Raw genomic sequence first — 26,531 nt, 5'->3', positions numbered from 1 at the left:
TTCCAATCCAGTTCTCTGCTATGGTCTGGGAAAGCAACAGAAGATGGCCCAAGTCCTTGGGCCCCTGCACCCACATGGGAGACCCAGAAGAAGCCCCTGGCTCCTGGCTTCAGATCAGCACAACTCCAACCATTGCAGCCATCTGTGGATTGAACCAGAGGATGGAAGACCGCTTTCTCTCTGCCTCTCCTTCTTTATCTGTGTAACTGCCTTTCAAATAATCTTACAAAGACAAAAAAGGTCAGTTTATTGTTATATTGTGTGTATGTATATATACATACACACACACAACTATAGTTCCCATCCAGATAGGGCAAAAATTATGAAGGTTGTACAAGAGTGATTAGACTTTTGGAAACACAGAAGTAGGTGATATATTTTATTTATTAATACTAAACTTAGAAAACAGCTAGATATGTTAGTTTTCCTAAGACTAATGACCAAGCCTGCACGATGGCAAAACACAGAAGTGTCAAGTGAAAATTACATGTTAACTCGTTCTCTTCCAAGAATTTTCTTTTCTTTTGTTGTTAAAGATTTATTTATTTGAAAGACATATTTAACAGAGACCAAGGGAGAGGAAGAGACAAAGAAACAGATCTTCCATCCACTGGTTCGCTCCCCAGATGGTTTGCTCTGCAATGGCCAGAGCTGTGCCACTCCAAAGCCAGGAGCCAGGAGTTTCTTCCAGGTCTCCTAAAGACTTGAGCTATCTTCTGCTGCTTTCCCAGGCGCATTAGCATCCATATGGGGTGCTGGTATTGAAGGCGGTAGCTTTACCCACTACACCACAGCGCTGGCCCTGCTACCAATGGTTTTCAAACTATGGCCTAAATATCTACAGAGGTGTTCCAGGGATCATGCAAATGAATGGTTTATGTATATATAAATATATAGATATATTTAAGTATATACACACACACACATATACATAGAGTATACATATAAAACTATCTACAAAGCTGCATATTATGTTACATAAAATAAGCCAGACACAGAAGGAAAAATGCCACACGTCTCTCTCAGGTGTGGAAGCTATAACAGCTGATCTCAAAGAAGAGTAGACTAGTACTAGTGTCTGGGAAGGGCAGGTGAGCAGGAAGACAGGGCACTGATGGATAATGGGTCCCAAAACCCAGGGAGGTAGAAGAAATAAATCCTAGCGTCTCATGACACAGGGTGACTGCAGTTCACAGTGCCTGTTGGACATTTTATGAAGTAGACGACAGGAGCTTAAAGGCTCTAGATATAAATTATAAGGAGATGGAATGCTAATTATCCCAGTTTGATCAGTGCACACCATTAAATGTGTTGAAATATTACATTGTACTCTATAAATATGTACTTTTATGTACTAATGAAAGAGAAAATGGTAATGAAAACAGAAAATAACTAGTCATGAGAAAAAAAAAAACCCAAGCAGCGTTCTTGGACAATATGGCATTTAAATCCTCTCCCTCTGAGGACCCCATTACATTAGATCACAGGGAGGGGAAAAACAGGATGCAATAAAACTAAGAGACTAGGAGGGGCCATGACTGGTCAAGACAGAGATTTCAAGAAATTTCTGGCCCCACCCAGCATAACAGCAGAGGCTCCGCCTCAAAGGAGGTGGAAGAGAAACCAGGTCCTCACTGTAGGTCTTCCGCTTGAATAATCTCATCCCACCCAGAGGTGGACTGCAGGGCAGCCTTGTGTTTACCCACGCCAGTCTGTCTCTTTGCCTGAGAGTTTAAAATAAGGCAGGGTAGGGGTGTTTTTCTCTAAAGAACTGCTTGGAGAGAACAAGGGCAAGGAATGTTACTGCTCTGTACCCTATTTTTTAAAAAATTATGTGCCTTTATAGCTTTCATTTTTTAAAACCAAATGCCATTTGTGCTACACAAGAAAAAGATCACACACACATTGAAGTATATTACATACCAAATTTTAATACATTGGAGACCACTGATGTTTTAACTTGCACTGTCCGATGTTCATATATACTTCCTGCCCTATCTGTGCATTTAAACATCTCTGACCTGTCCTTTTAAAAGTCAAGTCTGTCTACTCTTGGACAGCTGTGCGAGGGAGGACACTGTCCAGCAGATGCTCGCCACACTTAGGGGGCCAGCGAGACCAGACACTTGCTCATACACGTTCCAGTCAGGATATAACGGTCAGTTATGCAGTAATGGGCGAATGAGTAACAAGTCAGGATGTCATTATTTGTGATTCAACTTCAAAAACCAACATCCCCTGCTGTTCATAGCTTCATTTTATGATTCACTACTTTTATATACAGAATAAATAAAAATTATAAATCTGCAATGTTAACATACATTTGTGCTAATAAAATGTTATTTAAATATTTCATACTGGAGTTTTATCATTTCATTTGACAAAGTGAATCTCCTGCTAAAAATATTTCATTACTATCAGCGTACACTCTGCCAAAGGCCTAACTGTGAGGAAGCGTTGAGATTATGTTATACAGCCGGAGTCTGGAAAGCAAGCCAGTTTTTCCTGGGGAGTAAGTTTTTAGGTCTCTGTAGTGTTTAAAGTTGATGGGGTTAAGATCATGCAGTAAAATTTATTAGGATCTCTAAGGCAAGCATATAAATCCTTCTCTAGGTTAAATTAAAATGTAACTAATTTCCAAAGCTATATATTACTTTTATAACAAACACTGGTACTTTTCTTTAAAAGTGCCCCCAAAAAACCTTGGCTACCTATATATCTTACAATATAGCAATCTACAATTTTCCTTTGAGAAATGTAGAATGAGCAGAAAAACAGGATTCAGAGTCAGAAGATAAATTTGAGTATTAATTTGTTGGAAAGAAATACCTTCTTCAGGTTATTACCTGAAATACAATTGCTTCTCCAAAGTAGTTTAGGAAGAAGAGGAATCACTGGGATAGTACATGTGGATTTAGCAAGCTACTAGACAAACAAGGGTTACGATGACATGGGTTACATTTCTGTGCCTTTGACAAGCTCCAGTGTCCTGTTTCACACAGGCACTAAATGAGTAGTGTAAAGCTATTTTGCAGGGCCTGAAGCTGTTGCACCCATGTAAAGAATCAACATTCAAAATCCCAAGCCTTTTCAAATTACCCCGATGATGTTGTAGGTTCATCCTACGTGAACTGATCACAGGCTCATCCATGCTGCTCATCGCTGTAACACAGGAGACTTTGCTTTTACATTTTTCCTAAATAAACTATGATGATGATGCATAAATAAAAGTGGCTTAAAAAATCTGGAAGTTTTTAATGTATTTCTAAATTATTATGCTAACAGCAAAGTCATAAAAATGTTTTATGACTATATCACAGCAAGCAACTGCTTATTGGGACAAAAAAGATGTTCTACAAGTCAAATGAATGATCATAATGAAATACACACAGCTTACTGATAGTTTCCTTAAAGCAGAAAGAGTTGGAGTACGTCCACTGAAGGCTAGGCATTCTGGCACCACATTTGGCACCACCTGGAAGCAAATTTTTAAAATTTCCTTGATCCTGAAGGTCTTCTTTAAGGTTTAGAGGGCTTTTGTTTTCTTTTAGCCACTAGATTTTTCAGGAAAAATTCACCTATTTAGGAACAATGAAAACATACTATCAATTTCAAAAAAAAATAAGACTATTTCAATATTACATTTGTGTTTTCCTTCTAGGGAAGACTTATTTTTACTGGCATTTCTCTTTTCTCAAATGAGTGGTAGGGGCTGGTATTGTGGCACAGCAAGTCGGGCTGCATTTGTAACATCAGTGTCCCATATGTGGGTACCAGTTCGAGTCCCAGCTACTTCACTTCCAGTCCACTTCCCTGCTTATGTGCCTGGGAGGGCAGCAGAGGATGGTTCAAGTGCTTAGGACCCTGCCAACCACAGGAAAGACCAGAAAGGAGCACCTGGCTCCTGGCTTTGGCTTGGTTCAACCCATCATGGCAACCATTTGAGGAGTGAACCAGTGAATGCAGGATCTGTCTCTGTCTCTCTGTTCCTCCCCCACCCCTGTAACTCTGCCTTTCAAATAAAGAAATTTTTTTTTTAAATATGAAGGCTAACATTTTTCTAAAATTTCCTATACTTAAAAGATTATTTCCTAATCATTCTAATATTTTCCTATACAATTAGTCACTGTTTTTAAAAATTATTTATCACTGTGGTCTCTACCACTATTCTTTCTAGTAACCCAGTATTATAAAGGGCCACCCTCTTGTATCAATGGCATGCTTCTGCACATCTTTTCCTATTTTATGTGCACTATCAATTCCTCATCACCGACAAAGTATTGCTGTTGGCAAAATTCATTTGAGAGAACAACTGTGCAGCGTTATTAGCCAGGACATGATGTTTATAAAACAGGCTTGTCGCAGCTGAGCAGACTCATCTGATGGGATCTCTGTAGCTCATCCCCTCCAGGGAAGCCAGAGCTTTCGCTTCTAATGGGCTTTCTCTCACTGCCTGAGCTGTGCCCTGCGCGGCACATGAGCTGCTCAGAGGGGCACTGTTACTTTTCAGGCCATCAGGGTTCCATTCGGTCCATCCTGTTCCAGCTCAGTGCTAACTGGCAGATCGCGGCCCAGAAGGCCTGAGTTTATGAGGACTCTGATTAACTTCTCTTCGTCAGCTTCCACATAGGAATAGAACGGTGATGACGATACCTATGCACCATCACCAAGAATGCCCAAGGCTGATAACTCAGCCACGTCACCCGTGCAGCTCCAACACCTCATACCAATCTGGTGGGAGTAAAACCAACATGTAGTTCATCATCTGAGGCTAATGCCCCACATACATGAATCCAATCTTTACTTGGAGTAAAAAAAAAAAATCATTAAAAAGTCCATCGTATCCAGCTCTCTGCTATGGCCTGGGAATGCAGTAGAAGATGGCCCAAGTCCTTGGGCCCCTGCACCTGCATGGGAGATGTGGAGGAAGCACCTGGCTCCTGGCTTCAGATTGGCACAGCTCTGGCCATTGTGGCCAACTGGGGAGTGAACCATCAGATGGAAGACCTCTCTCTCTCTCTCTCTCTCCCTCTCCCTCTCCCTCTCCTCTCTCTGTGTAATTCTGATTTCAAATAAAATAAATCTCAAAAAAAAAAAAAAAAAAAAAGGCCATCATGCACTGCCTAGATAATGTTAGACAGATTTTCCTTTAAAAAAAAAAAAAAAAGAGAGAGTGAGAGGGAGAAAACAAAAACATCCACTCCAGCAGCTGATATCGGTTTTCATCTTTACAGGTGTTTTTAACGTGCCAGCAGGACTGTCTAACGACTAAATCACCAGGAATCACTGGTGTTCAAAGACCCCATGCCCTGGCAGTAGATGTGGAATCAAATTCTTGGGCTTTACAACCAGGATAAGTTGTTAGTGATCCTTATAGGATCCTTATAGGATCACTCTGAATGTTACTAATACTTGAGCATTATTAATTTGTTCAAATGGAATTCATGCCAAATTTAAACATACCTATGATTCAAATTCCGATATCTAAGGCAATCTTTAAAAGATTATAATGACAGGCCGGCGCCGTGGCTCACTGGGCTAATCCTCCGCCTAGTGGCGCCGGCACACCGGGTTCTAGTCCCGGTCAGGGTGCCGGATTCTGTCCCGGTTGCCCCTCTTCCAGGCCAGCTCTCTGCTGTGGCCCGGGAGTGCAGTGGAGGATGGCCCAGGTGCTTGGGCCCTGCACCCCATGGGAGACCAGGAAAAGCACCTGGCTCCTGGCTCCTGCCATCGGATCAGCGCGGTGCGCCGGCCGCAGCGCGCTGGCCGCGGCGGCCACTGGAGAGTGAACCAACGGCAAAGGAAGACCTTTCTCTCTGTCTCTCTCTCTCACTGTCCACTCTGCCTGTCCAAAAAAAAAAAAAAAAAGATTATAATGACATACTTTAGACATATCTAAAAATACCTAGCCGCTTATTCCTAACAATCACTTAAGTGTTAAGTCCAACTGACAGGGACAAGAACATACTTTATTAATTTTTTATATTTTTATTTATTCATTTGAAAGGCAGAGACACAGGCAGAAATCTTCTATCGTTGTTTCACTCCCCAAATTCCTGCAACAGCCAGGGCCAGGCCATGCTAAAGCCAGGAGCCTGGAATTCAATCCAGGTCTCCCACATGGCTTGCAGGGACCCAACTAATTGAGCCATTACCTGCTGCCTTCCAGGGACAGCATTAGCAGAAAAGCTGGGATCAGAAGCAGAGCTGGGACCCAGACCCAGGCCCTCTTCTGTGGGCACAGGTCCCCCAGCAGCAGTGCAACTGCGCCCCAAATGTCTGCCCCGCCAGAAACATTTTTAGATTAAACTGAGTGTGTTCTTATGACCTGAAGGCCATTATCAAGTGACTTTTTAATCCCTTGGAAAATGCTCTTATTTTAATAAATTAGCTCAAGCAACTGATCAAAATAAGAACTGAAATTTCAAAGGTGAAAAATCACACTGTATCTGGTGAAACCACTAAAAATTTCCATAAGAAAAAATGGTAATATGGATTCTTTTTTGTTGCCTCTGAGGGGAAAAATACAAAGAAATTAATGGTGCGAGCAGCAATGTTATCAAATTCTTTTCAGTGCTTAAACTGATTGGAAATCAGGGAGACTGGAGTTGCAGATGGCATTATTTTCAAATGAATCTACATTTTTCAGAGAATCATTATATGCCTGACATGCTTTGTCATTTCTGAATAAACTACAACTGAAACTCACCCAAAATAAAATAATGAACTTATTGTTTCTGCTTTTGCATAGTTGTTGAGTTGTATCAGGAGCAGGAGTTAGTTTTGTGAACAGATGAGGTTTAGGAGAAACTTCCCCATAATATTCTAATAGGACCCTGAAGGAGCAAAGCGCCTAGAGATGTCACAAACACCTCCCTCCACGCCCCCCGCACGACAGCTACGTTCACAGAATCTGCCTGAGAGGGCTGGTGGTTTGGGTGGAACTTAGCGTGGAAAGCTAGCGGCCTCAATAAAACCATCTCCTGTGCTCCAACATACCTGCTTTATATGAAGAACGCACCAAAGGGCCACTTGCAGTATAATGAAATCCAAGTTCATTTCCTACTTTTTCCCAGTATTTGAACTTCTCAGGAGTAATATATTCTTCAACCTAGATTGAAATGAGTACTTCCGATCAGATGCCAGAATTGCCCTAAATAATTCGGGTTCTATGGAAACCCCATCCCCACCGACTCACAATGCTTTCCACTCCTTCCCTTATGCAGGCCCCTCCCCCGGGCCTTCTGCCCCTCCCTCTTCTCTGACCCAGTGTCTACTGGTTACTAGTTGGCCTTTCTATCAGAAGGGGCTTACAGGGAATGAGAGAGGGGAAACCTATCGTGTACTACATTAGCTATTCAAAGGACAGAGGGAGAAAATGAGATTATGTTTTCCCTTCATTGATTAATAGGCATAATCAAGAATTAGTCATGCCCATAGGATTCCTGAGGACAAAACTATCTCACTCATCTGATACTTCCTGCCTAGCATTGTGACTGGCACACAGTCACACTCAGCACAAGCTGCCTGAATGAATGCATGAATGTCCACTACAGAAACAGAAAGACTGGTTTTCTTACTTCATGGCTGGCTCTCACGTAACTCTAAGGCAAATCACCAGATCACCGAGCGTGACCGAGTACAATGTTCCAACTTTTTAATGCTTTTTCTATTGCTTCACTTCAACTGTACAATCTGGGGGCCAGCAAAGAAGCACCAGAGTAGCTGCTCTCTGCAGATAATAAAATGGAAACTGGGACTTACAAATATACATGGAACATTATACTAAAAAGCCCCCAGTTTCTGAATACCTGTGGGCGATGAAGATTTAATTAATATTGCCAAGAAGTATTTATCAATTTGAGATAAGGTACCTTAAGGTGACGCTTTGTTGGTTGCATATATTGCCCTAAAGTTAAACAGTCCACATCTGCTTCACGAAGTGCTAGGGGAAAAAGCACATATTATATTAGCAAGCATTTTTTAAAAAAAGATTTATTTATTTATTTGAGAGACAGAGTTACAGAGAGAGGTCTTCCATCTGCTGGTTCACTTCCCCAAATGGCAATAATAGCCTGAGCTGGGCCAAACATGCTATATTAGGCTTTTATTCAATATGTAAGATGTGCTGGGGCCAGCGCCACGGCTCAATAGGCTAATCCTCTGCCTGTAGCGCCGGATTCTGTCCCAGTTGCTCCTCTTCCAGGCCAGCTCTCTACTGTGGCCCAGGAAGGCCGTGGAGGATGGCCCAAGTGCTTGGGCCCTACACCCGCATGGGAGACCAGGAGAAGCACCTGGCTCCTGGCTTCGGATCGGTGCGGTGCGCTGGACACAGTGGCCACTGCGGGGGTGAACCAACGGAAAAAGAAGACCTTTCTCTCTGTCTCTCTCTCACTGTCCACTCTGCCTGTAAAAAAAAAAAAAAAAAAAAGATGTGCTGGGTGGGAGGCATGGGATTAGGCCTCTGAAATATCAGAATCTTTTTTTTTAAAAACAATGTATTTATTTATCCGAAAGGCAGAGATAGAGAGAGAAAGAGAGGCTGAGAAAGAGAGAGAGAGAGATCTTCCATCTGCTGGTTCACTCCGTAATTGGCCACGATGGCAGTGGCTGGGCCAGGCCCAAGCCAAGAGCCAGGAGCTTCTTCTGGGTCTCCCACATGGGTACAGGAGCCCAAGAACTTGGGCCATTCTCTGTTGCTTTCCCAGGCACGTTAGCAGGGAGCTGGATCGGAAGTGAAGCAGCCAGGACTCCAGTCGGTGCCCGTATGAGATGCTGGCACTGCAGGCAGAGGCTTAGCCTTCTATACCACAGCGTTGGCCCTGGAATCTTTCTAATAATAAACTGTATGCATTGATAACATAAAAGTTTTATTTACTATTTGAACTTATTACTCTTTGAATCACTAAATACAAGGGTAAGTTAGTGGAAAAAAATGAAATTAAAAGATAAATCTGGTGCCAACACTGTGGCATAGCAGGTAAAGCTGCCACCTGCAGTGCTGGCATCCCATATGAGCACTGGTTTGAGTCCCAGCTGCACCACTTCCGATCCAGCTCTCTGCTATGGCCTGGGAAAGCAGTAGAAGATGGACCAAGTTCTTGGGCCCCTGCACCCTTATGTGAGACCCAGAAGACATTCCTGTCTTCTGTCTTCGGATAGGCCAATCTCCTGCCATTGCTGTCATTTGGGGAGTGAACCAGCGGATGGAAGACCTTTCTCTTTGAAATAAATAAAAAATAAGTATTAAAAAAAGATAAATCATAACTAGTATTCAAACAGTACTTTATACTTTGTGTTTCTGTGTGGGTGCAAACTGTTGAAATCTTTACTTAGTATATACTAAATTGATCTTCTGTATATAAAGATAATTGAAAATGAATCTTGATGAAGAATGCGATGGGAGAGGGAGTGGGAGATGGGATGGTTGCAGGTGGGAGAGTGGTTATGGGGGGAAAAAGCCACTATAATCCAAAAGTTGTACTTTGGAAATTTATATTTATTTAATAAAAGTTAAAAAAAAGATAAATCTACAGTGCTAGCAACTGGCATAATAATTAAGATGCTACTTGGGACATCTGCAGCCCATATTGGAGTGCTGGGTTTGAGCCTGGCTGTATTCCCAATTTCAGCTTCCTGCTAATGCACCCTCTAGAAGACAGCCAATGATGACTCATGAAGTTGAGTCTCTGCCACCCATCTGAGAGACCCAGACTGAGTTCTTGCCTTCTGGCTCCTGGTTCCTGGGCCAGCCTCACCAGTTGTGGATATTTGGGGAGGGAACCAGAGATAAGAGATTGATTTCTGTCTCTTTAACTTTCAAATAAATAAACTAAGAAAGTTTTCAAAGGCATTTCAAAGGCATTCATATTTTTTCACAATACGCATTTTCCATTAACTTTTTGTAGACCTTTCATAACTGCAAGTAGGCCAAGGACCCTCATGTAAAATAAAAACTTTTCACATTTAAAGGGTTAAGAAAGTGCAAGAATCACAAAGCAAATGGACTTGTGGGACTAAGGTTCAGCCAAATCCAAAGCACACCATGTTACATGTCAAGTTCACAAGCAAGTTCTCCTCACAAGGCCTGGGTTGGTGTTAATTATTTATGCATTGTTAATGTCTGGCTCTCAAAAACAGTCAAATGACAGAACAAGAGAGACGGATGAAACCACGGTCACTGGATGGGGGAATCAATGGGATGCACACTGTCTCCACGTGTGACATTCCGTGAAGTTCTAAGAAAATCTACTTCCTTTCCTTTTCATGCTGCTGTTCACTACATACCGTGCTCTTAGCACTTGCACAGAGACCATAGAGGAAGGGTCGATTTATCAGGGTCTTCAAAGTGGACTTCCTGCTGTTACGTTAAATCAGGAGTGGGGACCTTTCCTGTCGCAGGCTATTTGGGTATTTATAACATCATCCACAGGCCATACAAAATTATCAACTTAAAATTAGCCTGCTACGGGATGGCACGGCAGCATAGTGGGTAAAGCCACTGCCTGCAGTGCCTACATCTCATACAGGTGCCAGTTTGAGTCCCAGAGGCTCTATTTCTGATTCAGCTCCCTCTAATGTGCCTAGAAAAGCAGCAGATGGCCTAAGTGCTTGGGCCCCTGAACCCCTGTGGGAGACCTGGAAGAAGCTCCTGGCTCCTGCCTCTAGACCGGCTCAGCTTCAGTGGTTGTAGCCATTTGGGGAGTGAATCAGCGGATGGAAGAATTTCCCTGTCTCTCCTTCACCATAACTCTGCCTTTCAAATAAATACATAAATCTTTTTAAAACAAAAAAATTAGCCAGCTATGGATTTACTGAATATCTAGCCCTACATGTGGTTGCCTTGGCAGGATCAGACCAAACGGCTCCATGGGTCTAATAGCTCCCGTGGCCTGCATGTTGCCCCACCCCTGCTTAAATAAATGGGAAAGAGTTTTTGCTTTTCAGTTTCTTTACCTTTCATTGTTGCATATACTTGCTCATCATTCTCGCCTAAACCCAACATTATAGACGTTTTAGAAATAACATCAGGCTGAACCTCCTTGGCGTGTTTCAGAACACGTAGCGACTGGTCAAAATTCGCTCGGGGATCCCGAACTTTCCTTGGAAAAGAGCAGGGGTGTTGTCAGCAAGAATGACAAGTTCAACCAAGAGCACAGTTATGCAAACGACTGGAGAGAGCAGGAAAGTACATGGCGGACATTATGTTACATCATAGGGTTCAGCGGCAGCATTTGTGCATGTATGCCTAACTGCTGACTTGGGGGAGAAAACGAGGCCTCGGTGGGCTCCCTAGGTCTGTCAGTCTTTAAGCCCTCACAAGCTGGGCAGGAGAAAACTAGAAAGGAAAAAATCATTTTGGGTTTATGTACTTACAAACCAGAATTCTGTGGCCAAAAATTAATGATCATAAGGGGTAATCAAAAGAGAAGGGGAAAAGAGCAGAAGAAAGACAATTTCGACCCTGAACAAAGAAAAAAACTAATCTGAACCCACAGTTAGAGGGCTGAAACTTTTATGTTCAATTCCTTCCTAAACTGCCCTCTGCTGGCAGGTACACGACACTGCCTTCTCTTGGGTAAAGAAATGCATGATTCTGGAATTTTCACTGGAAAGGATAATGTTTCTTGACTGAAACCAGGGAAATTGGCACCCACTGCTGGTGACATCATGACAAGGTTGGCCCTGGCTCCTTGCTGGACTTCAGTGAAGGCCAAACCATGGCTTAAATAGCAAGAAAGCCCAAAGGCCCAAAGCTGTTGATGTTAACCTAGCATTCATTTGAATTAGAAAGCAGCTTTATTTTCTGTAATTGATCTGTTTGCTTATTTTAATCAGAGATTAGTTCACAGGGTACAAAAGAAGCACACTTGTGAATTTTAAAATAACCAAAAAACTCAGTTACAGTCCTATTTTAAAGGATTTTTCCTTTGAATTTAAGCTATGCACCTGCATATTTAGGACTTCATGGAAATATTGGTTGTTTACTGTAATTTCTTTCAGTTCTGTGATGTAGAATAATGTGTACAATCAAACAAAATCACTGCTAAATAGTTTACTAAAGTTAAACAATATTAATCTTGCCTGAAATGTAAAATAATTTTCATTTTTCCTGAAATTTGAATACATTCATCATGTGAAATAGTCTTAATTATACCTACCTACTAAAATCATTAGGCAATGTAAATAGTGTCCACATTTTAAAAAGGGTTTAAAAATGCAGGTGAGCGATGCTTCTGCACCATTATTGCACATATAAGGATACTTCAAAAAGTTTCTGGAAAATGTTTTGGCAAAAAATTTTTTGAAATTCATGCATACAGGGTGTCTTCAAAAAGTGCATGAAAAATACATATGACAAAACAATAAGTGATTTCAATTTTTTTTTTTTTTTTTTTTTTGAGAGGCAGAGACATGGTAGGAGACAGAGAGCTTCCAACTGCCAGTTCACTTTTCAAATGCCTAGAACAGGAGGCAGGAGCATGAAACTCAATCTGGATCTCCCATGTGGGTGGCAGGCACCCAGCTACTTGAGCCATCCTGGGGTGCCTCGAAGGATGCACAATAGCAGGAAGCTGCAATCAGGAGTGGAGCCAGGCACCAAACCCAGGTGCTCTAGTGTGGGATGCATGTGTCTTCTCTGCCAGGCTAAATGCTCACTCTGGCTTTCAAAAATTTTTCACACTAAAACAAATTTATCTTTTAATTCCATTTTTCCACAGACTTTTTGAGATTCCCTCATACTGGCATCAAATATATTTTTAAGGTCTTTTCTTTCAAATTATAGCCAAAGCAATTGCTCCAGGGTAATTTTTCACTCTTCCAAACTCTTCTTTGAAAAAAATAATACTGGCATTTGCAACATACTATTTATTCAAAAAGAAAAAAGATGCGCATATGTATATTAAAACATATATTAAAAAAAAATCCGTACTTAGTGGAGTGCACTTTTTTTAGATTTATTTATTTATTTGAAAGTCAGAGTTACACAGAGAGGGAGAGAGACCTTCCAACCGCTGGTTCACTCCCCAGTTGGCCAAAACGGCCGGAGCTGCACCTATCCAAAGGCAGGAGGCAGAGGCTTCTTCCAGGTCTCCCACATGGGTGCCCAGGCCCAAGAACTTGAGCCATCTTCTGCTGCTTTCCCAGGCCATAGCAGAGAGCTGGATCAGAAGTGGAGCAGCCAGGACTCAACTGGCACCCATATGGGATACTGGCATTGCAGGGGGCAGCTTCACCCACTATGCCACAGCGCTAGCCCCAGTGGAGTGGGCTTTAAGGCATTGTTTGGGGAGGGTCGGCATTGTGGTGTAGTGGATTAAGCAGCTGCCTGAGATGCTGGCACATAAGGGTGCCGGTTCCTGTCCCAGGTGCTCCACTTCCAATCTACGTCCCTACCAAGTGGCCTGGGAAAGAAAAGGGAGATGGCATGAGTGGTTCAGCCCCTGCCACCCAACTGGGAGACTCCAACGAAGCTCCCTGTTCCTGGCTTCGGCCTGGCCCACCCCTAGCTGTTGTGGCCATTTGGGTAGTGACCCAGCAGATGGAAGATCTCCCCTTTTCTGTCTCTAACTCTGCCTTTCAAATAAATAAATAAATCTTAAAAAAAAAAAAAAAAAAAAAAGGAAGACACAGCTTGAGATTTCTACATTTCACACTAGAGTGCCTAGGTTCAGCTACCAGTTCTGCTTCTGATTCTAGCTTTAACATGCACCCCAGGAGGCAGCATATAATGGCTCAAATAATTGGGTCCCTGTTACCTACACAGGAGACCCAGATTGAGTTCTAGGCTCCTGGCTTTGGCCTGACCCAGCCCAGTGTTGCACGTATTTGGGGAGGGATCAGCAGATGAAACATCTCTCTCTGTGTCTTTCTCTGTCTCTTTACCTTTCAAATAAAAATGTAAATAAATAAATAAAATTTTAAAAAACCATACATAGACACATAGTAACCTGATGATATCTGTTACTCATGCCTTATTGTATATATTTACACATACCCAGAAACATAAACACTAAGATGTGAATAAGTGATATTACTGGGTAGAAGCAGGGGTGGTGTTCACACTTTTCATTGGCTATACTTTCTGATTTTTCTGACATTCATTGGGGTCTGTTTAAAAACAAGAGCTCACTTTGTAAAAGTCAAATGCAATGTTTGCCACTGAAAAAAAAAAATGAGAATGAGAAAAATAGACTCTCCTGACTCTTTAACTTCCCCAATTCCTCTGTACACATAATCACCTCTGTAATTCTGGAACTGTTTCTACGTTATGTGCGTACACATCTAATCCCGACAGAGCAACTTTCTCTATTGCTTTCAGATCTCCTCGGAAATCAGGGGTGAGACACTCCACGAGAATTTTTGGATTCCTAGGAGGGAAAAAGATAAGTATCAAAATGAGGAAAAGAATGGCCAGAACTGTTGCTCCCAACAGAAATTATCAACACCCATTCAGGATCAGCTTTTTTTTTTTTTTTTTTTGGACAGGCAGAGTGGACAGTGAGAGAGAGACAGAGAAAGGTCTTCCTTTGCCGTTGGTTCACCCTCCAATGGCTGCCGTGGCCTGCGCACCGCGCTGATCCGATGGCAGGAGCCAGGTACTTCTCCTGGTCTCCCATGGGGTGCAGGGCCCAAGCACCTGGGCCATCCTCCACTGCACTCCCGGGCCACAGCAGAGAGCTGGCCTGGAAGAGGGGCAACCGGGACAGAATCCGGCGTCCCGACCGGGACTAGAACCCGGTGTGCCGGCGCCGCAAGGCAGAGGATTAGCCTAGTGAGACGCGGCGCTGGCCCAGGATCAGTTTCAACACAGTAATACTGGGACTTTGCCAAGAAAACACAAAAATGTTCGTGTGTGAACCATTATATGAAAACCAAACCAAAACTCCAGAACATCAAATGATATGAACATCGTGTTTAAAACACATCTGCATGCAAATAATGATCAGAATAAAACTGGAGATTATCTGGACTTCTAAGTCTAATGTATGCTTTTAAACAATGACCTTGTTTCAAAAAGTTAAGATGAAATATTAAAACATTAAACAAATTATCAAGTGAATCGGGACATTTAACGTGTAAATGTAAGTATTATTTGTTTCAACTTTGATTTCTTTTACAAGTCATCGAATGGCACCCTTCTCCCTTTTTAAGGCAAATATTTCACAACTGCTGTAGGTTTTACAACTATTTTTCAGGCTTGCTGAGTCATGGGGCTTTGCTTAAATGACACACAAGCTAAACATTAATCTTCTATTCATATTGTGGCTCTCTCTCTCCATCCAAGCAGTATAATGTGAACTAGGTCACAGAGCTCTTCCCTTTGAAGCTAACAGAAATGATTGGGACAGCTGGCGATTTTTGCACAAGTCCAGTGACAAAGTGTCTGGAGCTGCTGGGAGAGAACAGATAGAAAGAGTGGGTAGGCCTCTCACCAACAGAAGAGATGAGAAAGAACGTATCATTACATGACTCAGTTTTTTAACTGCAAATTGAGACTCCTTAGTGCCTTTTGAAATAAACTGAGTAGGGGCTGGTGCTGTTGTGCAGAGGGTTAAAGCCCCAGCCTGTAGTGCTGGCATCCCATATGGGCTCCAGTTCGAGTCCTGGCTATTCCACTTCCAATACAGCTTTCTGCTATAGCCTGGGAAAGCAGTGGAAGATGGCCCAAGTCCTTGTTCCCCTGCACCCACGTGGGAGACACAGAAGAAGCTCCTGGCTCCTGGCTTCGGATCAGCTCAGCTCTGGTCGTTGCAGCCATTTGGGGAGTGAACCAGTGGATGGAAGACCTCTCTCTCTCCCTCTCTCTCTGGCTCTATCGCTATCTTTAACTCTGCTTTTCAAATAAATAAAAATAAATAAAAAAAAAATAAACTGAGTAGGCTACAACAGTTTTTTTAAATGACCTATTAAAACCAGAAATCAAATTGTATTTAGGAATTACCAACAAGCACTGAGCTGTGGGAAGTGAGCATGGCTCTTTTTCAAAAGCATGGGATTCAAATATAAATGCAAACATGGATTATGGGGAAAATTCCCAAGGGATAAAATCTATATCAGAACTTTTAAATTTAAATAATGTTGGAGCTTATCTCATTCTAACTATTTTCAGATGAAGAGTTCTTAAAAATCAATGCTAAGAACACTGCAGTTTTGAACTTCTTAAAGGAAATCACTCAAAGTTTAAACTACTACTTAAATATGAAGTAGGGTCCAGTGGACTATTGGGAATAGCTACACCTGTGCTACTGATTCGCTAGAAGCTTCTGCAATTGCCCATCTGAGCACACAGACGTGCTTTTTCTGGAGAAGGGAGCAGAGATTACTGGGAGGTTAGAAACCACTGCTTTAAGGTAAAACTTGAGACAAACTGAATTTATATGGGTCCAAGAAGGTCCTAAGCTTACACTGACAAAAGCAAAAAACAAGTACCTTTCTTTAATGTATGATACAGTCTTTGCAATGTGTTCTGCTCCCCCATCAGGCATATCTGGAAAAGAAAAGAATCTTCCACTCAAGGCTATTTGACAATTTAGTAAAAGCCAGTTTCCAGGGGAGGCATGATGTCACACTAACCATCGCGATCCACAGATGTCAGGACAACATAATCCAGACCCCACTCTGCAATGGCCTTTGCAGTATTGTAGGGCTCATTGGCATCCAGTGGAGGGGGGTTTCTTGCAGTCTTAACAGAACAAAATCTGCAACCTCTGGTACACGTGTCACCCATCAACTAGAATAGAGATGTTACAGCCAAATAGATCACCTTCATCAAAATAGGGTTGACAGAATAAAGCAAATCACTAAGAATGCATACAATTGAATACAAATACATGTAGTAAAACTAGAAAAAAAGGGCAAAAATAAACTCAGATTTAAGAATAGTATTAAGGGAAGAGGAAATGGTGGGGGGATGAGAAGGGATATAATTTACGTTTAAAAATGGGATCCTGGGGCGGGTGTTTGGCGCAGTGGTGAAAATGCCACTTGGGACACCCACATCGCCTATCAGAGTGCCTGGGTTCAGGTCCTGTTTCCACTTCCAAGTCCAGCTTCCTGCTAATGTGCACCCTGTGAACTTGTGGGTGATGACTCAAGTACTCAGCTCCCTGACACCCATGTGGGAGACATGGATTGAGTCCTCAGCTCCTAGCTTCAGCCTGCCAGAACCCCAGGTGTTTGGGGAGTGACCCAATGGGCGGGAGATCTGTCTGATCTCTCTCAAATAAATAAAAATCAAAAGTAATAAAAATGACATTCTAATACAGTTTGGTGGGTAGACATCGAGATTGAAAGGTACTGTTAAATTCTATTCTCAAACTGGAGGTGAGTATTGTCATAGCTTATAACATAAAATAGGTTATAAAGATTCCTTTGCATCTGCTTAATACATTGGATTTAAAGAGACATAAAATACTCAATTAACCCATCCATGTGCAGGTCTCTGGGAGTTAAGCAGAAAGCACAGTTCTTTCTTATTAAATAGATGGAACAGAAACATAAAATACTAAACAATAAAAATATTTCCAAAATTAATAGGAGAGTTAGCGGAAGGCAGCACATGATCAACTATAAGACAGACGAAGAATCAATACTAGATTTATTAAGAGAAGGCTAAGACCTCAGCATTTGGTATTATTCTGTCAGATTTTTCTTTTTTAATTAATTAATTTTTTTGAAAGACAAATTACAGACAGAGGAAGAGACAAAGATCTTCCATCCGCTGGTTCAATCCCAAATGACCACACTGGCTAGGAATGGGCTTGGAGGAAGCCAGGAGTGAGGCACTTCATCTGGTCTCCCATATGGGTGCAGGGGCCCAAGTACTTAGGCCATCTTCTGCTGCTTTCCCAGGCACATTAGTAGAGAGCTAGTTCAGAAGTGGAGCAGCCAGGACTTGAACAGTGCTCATATGGGATGCCAGCATTGCAGGCATTGGTTTAACCCAAAGTACCACAACACTGGCCCCTCTGTCAGACTTTTTTCTTCACAGTTTTAACAAACTCTTATGTGATATGTAATGTCCAACCAGAGATTCCTAATGTGCGTTTTTAGAAGAAAGATAGAAAATATTCCCTTCCAGTTTCCAAACGAAAGCTTTGAGTTGAGGCTGGCCTCACCATGATTGTGGCTGTGGCAGTGGCATACTCGCCACCTCCCCAACACTCTCCAATGTTGGGACAGCGGGCTTCCTCACATACCTGTGGGTGAAAGGGAGCAGAACACAATCAGGTTGGCAATACCCATCCACTGAACAGAACAGTTAATGATTACACATCTAGAAAAAAAATTATTTATTTGAAAAGCAGAGTAACATAGAGAGAATGAGCCAGAGATTTTCTATCCACTGATTCACTCCCCAAATGCCCGCAAAAGCCAGGGCTGAGCCAGACTGAAGCCAGGAGCCTGGAGCTCCATCCAGCCTCTCATGTGGGTGGCAGGAGCCCAATACTTGAGCCATCATCTGCTCTCTCTGGACCGCATCACCTGGTTGGGAAGCTGGGGCTCAAACCAGGCGCTCTGAGATGAGAGGGATGTGGGTGCCTCAAGCAGAGGCCCAATCTGTTGTACCACAACACCAACCCCTTGATTACAGTTTCAACTGCCCGTTGTTGACAACCTATTTTAAAATGCCAAACTGCATTAGGATCCCATCTCAAAATTGAAAACTGTAATGAAAAATATGAAAAGATATGTATTGAGGGGCCGGTGCTGTGGCGTAGCAGGTAAAGCTGCTGCCCAAAGTCCTGGCATCCCATATTGGCACTGGTTCAAGTCCTGGCTGCTCCATTTCCAATTCAGCTCACATCCCATATTGACACTGGTTCGAGTCCTGGCTGCTCCACTTCCGATACAGCTCTCTGCTATGGCATGAGAAAGCAGTAGAAGATGGCCCAAGTCCTTGGGCCCTGCACCTATGTGGGAGACCCAGAAGAAGCTCCTGGCTTCTGGCTTCGGATTGGCACAGCTCCAGCTGTTGTAGCCAGTTGGGGAGTGAACCAGCAGATGGAAGACATCTCTCTGCCTCTCCTCTCTGTGTGTAACTCTGACTTTCAAATAAATAAATAAATCTTTAAATAAAAAAAAGATATGTATTGAACAGTTAAAGTGGGGAGGTTAATATTTGGATTGTGTTTATGATACATTTTCACTTTAATTTTATACTTTTCCCAACACATACTTAATTTGTAACATAAAACAAACAAAAAATTCTTGGTCCCCAAGTTTCAAGGAAGTCTTTGGTTTTTTTGTACTATTAAATATAACAAAAAATACAACTACCTTTCATCTCTCTTGCAGGAAAAAATTATTTTAAATGAATTTCCACTACTGGTGGTAATGTTCACTTAACACCTTTTACTCACTTTCCTTGCTGTAATTTATATACTTATTTTTAAGATACAAATAAGAATGAATGATATGGCTTTAGTAGAGGAAGTTAAAGCTTTGGCAACTTACTGTATGGAGATTTAAATTCCGCAGTGTATTTTTCAGTTTATTGTAATTTTTCCCTATGGGAATCTCTGTCTTTAGCCAGGGAGGAAGTCTTAACCTAAGGGAAGCCAAACATCATTCTATTAATAAATACGCTGCCACTTACTCATCACTGAGGTTACTTTGCTCTATTAGAATTCCTAGTTAAAACTGCTTTCCATAATCCTGGAGTAACGTTCTAATTTCTCTCATAGCAACAAGAACAAAGAATCAAATTTAGGCTTCCTCAAACCATTCTAGAAAATACCCATAACAGGTTTATGTCTCTTTTACAAAGGCACAAAGAATGGGAAAGATTTTGAATATCTCATTCCCAACGAATATTACCCCCCCAAAAGTACTACACATATTCAGAGTGAGAAGGGATGCCAACTGTGCCTTATTTGCCACATTCTAGATTTTATGGTATTTATTTTTAAAAAAATCTAAAATTTGGAGTGGGGCTGTGTATCTGTAGCTTGCCCTGGACTACCAGTGGAAGTGTTTGCCACAACAGTTTGCCCTCTACACGGAATTCCCTCACCATCCTTTTAAATTAGAAATTCACAGGTCCCGTGTAAATTGGGAGAAGCAATAAGTTAAATCAATATCCAATAACAATTTAAAGTTTATCAAGGTCTAATAAATTAGTAGCAAGGTGATAACCTTCACTTTCTAAAGAAAGCCAATGCTGGGAAGAAAACAGTGAGGTGAGAGTGCAAGATGGGTAGAGCCTAGAAAAGTTGAAGGAAAAATGTTACAGGCCACCGAGAAAAGAAAAAGATTCCAGTCACTAAACTCACACATCACTTCTTTCTAAAGATTTTTACTTAAATATAGCTACAAATAATGCACAAAGAAGGAATGGGACAGTAAAATCATTTCAGTTACCGTTCTCCTTTCTGGCGTTTTAAGTTTCCTTTGTATTCATCCCAGGTGCTCTTATCTGCAAGATCCCCAGAGAGAAAATCTTGAAGGTCTGGTCCATTCTGTAGAAATTCTTTCTTTTTATCTGGCAAAGAACTTAATGTTCTGACTGGGCTGCATAAATATCTTCCAAAAACCTAAAGAAAAAGTCATTAATGACACTCATTCACTGGGTTCTGGAATACTTTGTTTTAACCTGAAAAGGAAAGTTAAAGAACTGATTGGGGATTGTGTCAAATTATTTAGGAGCTCCAACTGCCCAGGAGATCAGAATCCAAGATTCAAGATGACTCTACAGGGAACCAAACCTAAAGGAAACAGAAATTAACTTCTTTTTGGAATAACTTAAGAAACCTGTGCCTAATACGTCACATTTTTATGTACTTAACAGGTACTACAGGTGTGTCTTTTTTTAAGATTTTTTATCTATTTATTTGAGAGGTAGAGTTATAGACAGTGAGAGGGAGAGACAGAGAGAAAGGACTTCCATCCGCTGGTTCACTCCCCAGATGGCCTCAATGGCCAGAGCTGTGCCTGATCCAAAACCAGGAGCCAGGAGCTTCTTCCAGGTCTCCCACGCGGGCGCAGGGGCCCAAGGACTTGGGCCATCCTCCACTGCTTTCCCACGCCACAGCAGAGAGCTGAATCGGAAAAGCAGCAGCCGGGGGCATTTGTTGAGTATCGGAAACCATGGTAATTGGCTTCCAGATCTGACCCATTTTTGCACAGGATACCTAACACCCTACAAAGCACAGTGAATTCCACAGATAGCGCCCGTGGTACTGCACTAGTCCGTGCCTGCAGTTTTGGAGGGTAGTTTCCTCTGGGTTCCTAGCAGCTGGGGTGGCGTGTAACACACGGGATGATCCCAATATCAGCAGCTACTTGGGATGTTCCTTTGCAATGCTCCAATAGAGGGTGCAAACCACTCTAAGCAGAAAGAAGCTCTAGGTGCCAGCCCAGAGAGACCCTCAAACCAACCAATACCAGAGAATCTACCTCACAGGATAGTAGGGGGCATTAAAAAAGTTGACATGAAAAATGTTTCCAGTAGTCACGGGTGGGGGCCGGCATCGTGGCATAGCGAGTAAAGTCGCCGCCTGCTACGTTGGCATCCCAATGGGGCGCTCCTTGGAGTCCCCACTACACTACTTCCGCTCCAGCTCTCGGCCTTGGCCTGGGAAACCAGAAGAGGATGGTCCAACTTCTCCGGCCCCTGCACCCACGTGGGAGACCCGGAAGAAGCTCCTGGCTCCCGACAGGCGCAGCCGCTATTGCGGCAAATTAGGGAGTGAACCAGCATATGGAAGACCTCTCTCTGTGTCTCTCTGTCTCCCTCTGTCTCTCTGTAACTCTGCCTTTCAAATAAATAAAATGAATGTTAAAAAAAAAAAAAGTGATCGATCAACAAGCATTGGCCTTTATCATTGCGAGCTGAAGGGATGGGAGCCCCACACCCCGCACCCGCACCCTATTCGCCCCACCGCTCACCCGGGGCCCCAGGGTGCGGGCGGCGTCCCCGCAGCGTAGAGACATCCCCTTTTTAGCCTTAACAGGATGGGAGGATCACAAAAAACACAGAAAGGACAGGTCGACACTCCGTCGCTCGGCTTATGACGAAGCACTTGAGCCAGAGCAACATGAGCTGCTCCGCGATTGGCTGCTTTAGTTTTCGGTGGCGTCGCACATTCATGACGCAATACGCAGGGCCCTTACGCACTACAAGTACGTGATGACGAAAGACGCTCTCTCTTTGCCGCATCTACTGCGAGGTGAGGATGTTTCTGTATCCGATGGGCCCTGGGAATCTGAAACCATCGCCTCTAGGAAAGCCAGCGGCGCGGGTCCGAGCCTCGGAACTCGTATGCTGTTTGTCCCTCAGCGCGACGAGCGCAATATGGACCTGGAGGCGCCAGGATACCAGTCATATTGTAGGCTTTTAGGCCCCCCCCCCCCCACCCGTTCCTCACCCTTACTGGCATGGCGCCGCCCGGACGGAACTTCCAGGACTGGTCTGAGCGGGGAGTTCGCCCGCTGGGCCTCACAACACGCACTTTGTGACCGTTCTTTTCGGGCCTGGACGCTTTGGGGCCTGCTGTCAGGCTGGGTTTTCTTACGTTCTGGGGATTTATGCCGGGCAGTTCCGGTGGACGTGGAGCTGTCGTGCGTTGTGGTTCGGTGGCACTCGGGCCCTGCGCTTGCCTTCTTACCGCCCGTGTTTATGTTTCAGAATGAAGACCATTCTCAGCAATCAGACGGTCGACATCCCAGAAAATGGTATGAGATTTGAGTGTGTGTATTTTCCTCCTGCATTATTTGCTGTATGTGTCCCAAGCCTTTAATTCCGTGGCCTTAACGAATCAATACGTTCTCCGTGCAGTCGACATCAGTCTGAAGGGGCGCACAGTCATTGTGAAGGGGCCCAGAGGAACCCTGCGGAGGGACTTCAATCACATCAATGTGGAACTCAGTCTCCTGGGAAAGAAAAAGAAGAGGGTGAGTCCTGGGGCAGCGGGTGGCCGGGCGACGCTTGGGTCGCTTGTTTGGAAGGGAGTGGCTTCCAAAGGCACCAGGTTTGGAGGTTCAGTGTGTTAGCTTTAGAATGTGACATCTAGAAACATAGCTTAGAATTGCTTTAGTGAAATTGGAAAACCAGGTTGTGAAGACAGCGGATTTTTAAAGCTCAGTGGTGTTAGTGCTTAGAAATTAAGCCTAGTTTTATGATGGCTTTGTAAGAATCTGGGATTCGCGTTCCGAAAGTGAAGTTTGTGGTCACTTGGGGCTGTCATTCCTTTGTGAAATTGTGTTGTCACTTGGGGCTGTCATTCCTTTGTGAAATTGTGTACCTGTGTTGTATAGTAATGAAAACGCTTCACTGCCGGAGGTGTGTGTGTGATTGGGCTTTCCATTCCAGAAGCTAGGGTAATTCGGTGAATAAATGGACTGCCATTTTGGTCCTACTTGTTTCTGAAAAGACCGCTAAAATGCTTTTATCTGTTAACAGCTCCGGGTTGACAAATGGTGGGGAAATAGAAAGGAACTGGCAACTGTTCGCACGATCTGTAGTCACGTACAGAATATGATCAAGGGGGTTACACTGGTAAGCAACATGACCAAACTTGTTTTTGGTAGGGGAGAGTTTTCAGCTGTAGTTTGTATACACAACTAAATATCTACTGCAGAGAATGGGTTATACATGAATGTGGCAAATAGGCATCTCTGGGTTTTAGAAGATTAAATAAAAAATCAGATGGATGCAGTCTTTAAAAAGATGGAAAGGTAAAATTCTTGGACTCCATATTTCCCTAAATGCATGTCACACATCACTCTTATTCCCATTAAGTCTCCCCAGATAAAAGTTCATGCCAGTTAGCTTGGTTTGCTAGAAAACTCAACCCGTCTAGTATATACCTGATAGTGGCACCCTGAACTCCTGTTGAATCACTTTTCACTTGTTTATCCTTGCGCCCAGACTGAGTTCCTTAGTAGCCTCAATTCTTGCCTTCAGGCATACAGTAGTAACTCAGCAGATGTCAGCAGCATGCCGAAGAGTGGGGTTTGGGACTTCTGATGAGGTTGTGTTGTTACATCTTAGGTCTGTGGATGCAAGTTCTAGGGATGTTGACTGAAAAGGATTGGTACCAGTGACAGTCATTAGAATACTTGGACAACGAGTGCTGTGTTGGGTTTTTTAAGTTAAATTATAACCTAAGCATTTTTTAAGAATTTAAAAGTTAACTTTCCTTGATGTTAACGGCTTGTTTGTTTCTTAGGGCTTCCGATACAAGATGAGGTCAGTGTATGCTCACTTCCCCATCAACGTGGTTATTCAAGAGAATGGGTCTCTTGTTGAAATTAGAAATTTCTTGGGTGAAAAGTACATCCGAAGGGTTCGGATGAGGCCAGGTATGTGCATATCTTGAGATATGATTCAGAAATATTTTCTTTAGACTTTTGAAGGCTAGTGTTTTGGGGTGGCCATGACTAAAGTCAGATTTATTTCAGAATTGTGTTTTGAGTATACTTAAAAATAGTTGCTGGTGTTCAGTGATTCTGTCTTCCTTGTACCAGTTGTATTTCCTGAACGGGTATACTTGAGAGTAGTTAGCAGTGCATGGTAGCTGCAAAATGGAAAAGGTTTATTTATTTGAAAGAGAGATCTTCCATCTGCTTGGCTGCATCGGATAGGGCTGGGTCAGGCTGGAGCCAGGAGCTCCTGGGTCGTCTTTGTGGGTTCAGGGGCCCAAACACTTGGGCCGTCTTCCGCTGTTTGTCCAGGCCATGAGCAGGGAGCTGGATTGGAAGTGGAGCAGCTGGGACTTGAACTGGCACCCATATGGAATGCTGGCAGTGGCAGTGCCAGCAGAGGTTTAACCTGTCAGCAATGGCCCCCAAAAAAAGCTTACTTGAAAGTTGGAGAGGCAGATCTTCCATCCACTGGCTTCCCAGGTGCCCACAATAGCTGATGCTAGGCCAGGCCAGTGCCGGGAACCTGGAACTCAACTTGGGTCTCCCATGGCTTACAAGGATCCCAGTACTCGCCACCATCTGCTGCAGGTGCACATTAACAGGTGCTTTCATCAGTGCTTGCCTAATACACAGTAAACACTGGAGTTATTGAACATTTTAAAGCTTGAGGTGGGTTGGGATGCGCACAACGCATATTGGAGGGCCTGGGATTGAGTCTGCCTCCACTTTCAGCTTCTGATCCAGCTTCCTGCTAATAAAATTCTGGAAGGCAGCAATCCCTACCACTCATGTGGGAAACGTGGATGCTTTGACTCTGGTGGTTTGGTTTGGTTTGTAGTTTTTTTTTTGTTTTTTTGAAAGAGTTACCAGACTTTTACTGATCTTCCATCCTCTGATTCCCTCCCCAAGTGGCTGCAACAGCCAGAGCTGAGCCAGAAAACAAGGACTTTAACTGGGTCTCCCAAGTGAATAAGCACTTGGGCTGTCTGCTGCTTTCCCAGGCCATTAGCAGGAAGCTGGATTGGAAGTGGAGCAGGTAGAACATGAACCTGCAGGATGCCAGCATTGTAGATGGTGGCCCTCAGCTCCTGGCTTTGACTTGACCCGGCCAGGGTTGTTGGCACTGGGGAGTGAACCAGCGGATAGAAGGCCTCTGTGTCTTGGAAGCTTAGTGCTGAGTGCTTTTTTTTTTTTTTTTTTTTAATCTGTTGGGATGGGAAGAAGAAATATTCTAAGTACCAACTTTGCAAAAATACTCTGTGGTCAGCATCATTAAATGAGATCCCTTTTGTTAAAAAGCAACAACTTTATAAAGGATTAAAAATACATTTAGCAGAAATAAGACTTGGTACAAACCTTTGTACAACTAAATTGCTGTATTTGACTGTATTGAATTACTAAAAGAATGGACTGATTCAAGCAGAAACACAAAATCAGATTGGGACCCATAAAAGTTAGTCTATAAACCAAAATCTCAAGGTTCATTTGCTGAATGAAATTTTAAGGGGAAGAAATAATAACAGATTTGATTTTATGTTGATACCAAGCAAATGCCCCCTTGCCTTTTAGGTGTTGCCTGTTCAGTGTCTCAAGCCCAGAAAGATGAATTAGTGCTTGAAGGAAATGACATTGAACTTGTTTCAAATTCAGGTTTGTATATTTTCTCTAATTATGCCTATAAAGTTTTTGTCTGAATTGGATCTGTGGTATTTTGTTTCATTTGGAATTGCCTTTTTTTTTTTTTTACCCCTTTAGCTGCTTTGATTCAGCAGGCAACAACAGTTAAAAATAAAGATATCAGAAAATTTTTGGATGGTATCTATGTCTCTGAAAAAGGAACAGTTCAACAGGCTGATGAATAAGACCTAAAAGGTAGGTTATTGTGTTTGGGGATCCTGATTTACTAAATATAATTACTGGGACACAGTAAATGTGGCAGAATAAGAGATTGAATGAACATGCTTTTTACTGGGCTTACATCTAACTATGAATCATGGTCATAATCTTAATATGGCTTAGATTTATTTAGCATAATATCTGGTCAAGAGATTTACAGATGTTTTCATTTCTTTTTACAGTTATCCGGCTGCAGAAACAAGAACCCAGATTGTGTCTTGTGGTATTTTAATAATGCAATAAAAGATTATTGATTTGAGACT

The 26,531-nt window shown here is 42.8% G+C and overlaps 2 protein-coding genes across 5 annotated transcripts; one reads left to right on the top strand and one right to left on the bottom strand.

Annotated features, from left to right (window-relative positions):
* Positions 1-1,911: 1,911 nt before the first annotated feature.
* LIAS (lipoic acid synthetase) lies at positions 1,912-22,096 on the bottom strand. 3 transcript variants are annotated; one of them, XM_002709274.5, is made up of 11 exons: positions 21,895-22,096; positions 20,368-20,540; positions 19,462-19,555; positions 18,123-18,203; positions 16,579-16,735; positions 16,435-16,492; positions 14,244-14,372; positions 10,957-11,102; positions 7,875-7,945; positions 7,000-7,111; positions 1,912-3,578 (listed from the first exon to the last, which is right to left on the bottom strand). In XM_002709274.5, exons 1-11 carry the CDS (start codon positions 21,937-21,939, stop codon positions 3,520-3,522), a joined length of 1,125 nt encoding a protein of 374 aa, XP_002709320.1. In that variant the 5' UTR covers positions 21,940-22,096; the 3' UTR covers positions 1,912-3,519. The 3 variants fall into 3 exon arrangements, with proteins under 3 accessions (XP_002709320.1, XP_051698430.1, XP_051698431.1); XM_051842470.2 differs by lacking the exon at positions 14,244-14,372 and having other exon boundaries at positions 21,895-22,050; XM_051842471.2 differs by lacking the exons at positions 16,435-16,492; positions 16,579-16,735; positions 19,462-19,555 and having other exon boundaries at positions 21,895-22,048.
* Positions 22,097-22,101: 5 nt separating this feature from the next.
* Positions 22,102-26,527, top strand: RPL9 (ribosomal protein L9). 2 transcript variants are annotated; one of them, XM_002709392.5, is made up of 8 exons: positions 22,102-22,175; positions 22,634-22,680; positions 22,784-22,899; positions 23,408-23,503; positions 24,177-24,309; positions 25,942-26,022; positions 26,128-26,244; positions 26,451-26,527. In XM_002709392.5, exons 2-7 carry the CDS (start codon positions 22,635-22,637, stop codon positions 26,232-26,234), a joined length of 579 nt encoding a protein of 192 aa, XP_002709438.1. In that variant the 5' UTR covers positions 22,102-22,175; position 22,634; the 3' UTR covers positions 26,235-26,244; positions 26,451-26,527. The 2 variants fall into 2 exon arrangements, with proteins under 2 accessions (XP_002709438.1, XP_051698434.1); XM_051842474.2 differs by having other exon boundaries at positions 22,153-22,334.
* Positions 26,528-26,531: the final 4 nt, after the last annotated feature.

Source organism: Oryctolagus cuniculus, chromosome 2 (assembly GCF_964237555.1).
Source record: "Oryctolagus cuniculus chromosome 2, mOryCun1.1, whole genome shotgun sequence".
In the NCBI taxonomy this organism is placed as follows: domain Eukaryota; kingdom Metazoa; phylum Chordata; class Mammalia; order Lagomorpha; family Leporidae; genus Oryctolagus; species Oryctolagus cuniculus.
This window is presented reverse-complemented; position numbering and strand designations above follow the sequence as displayed.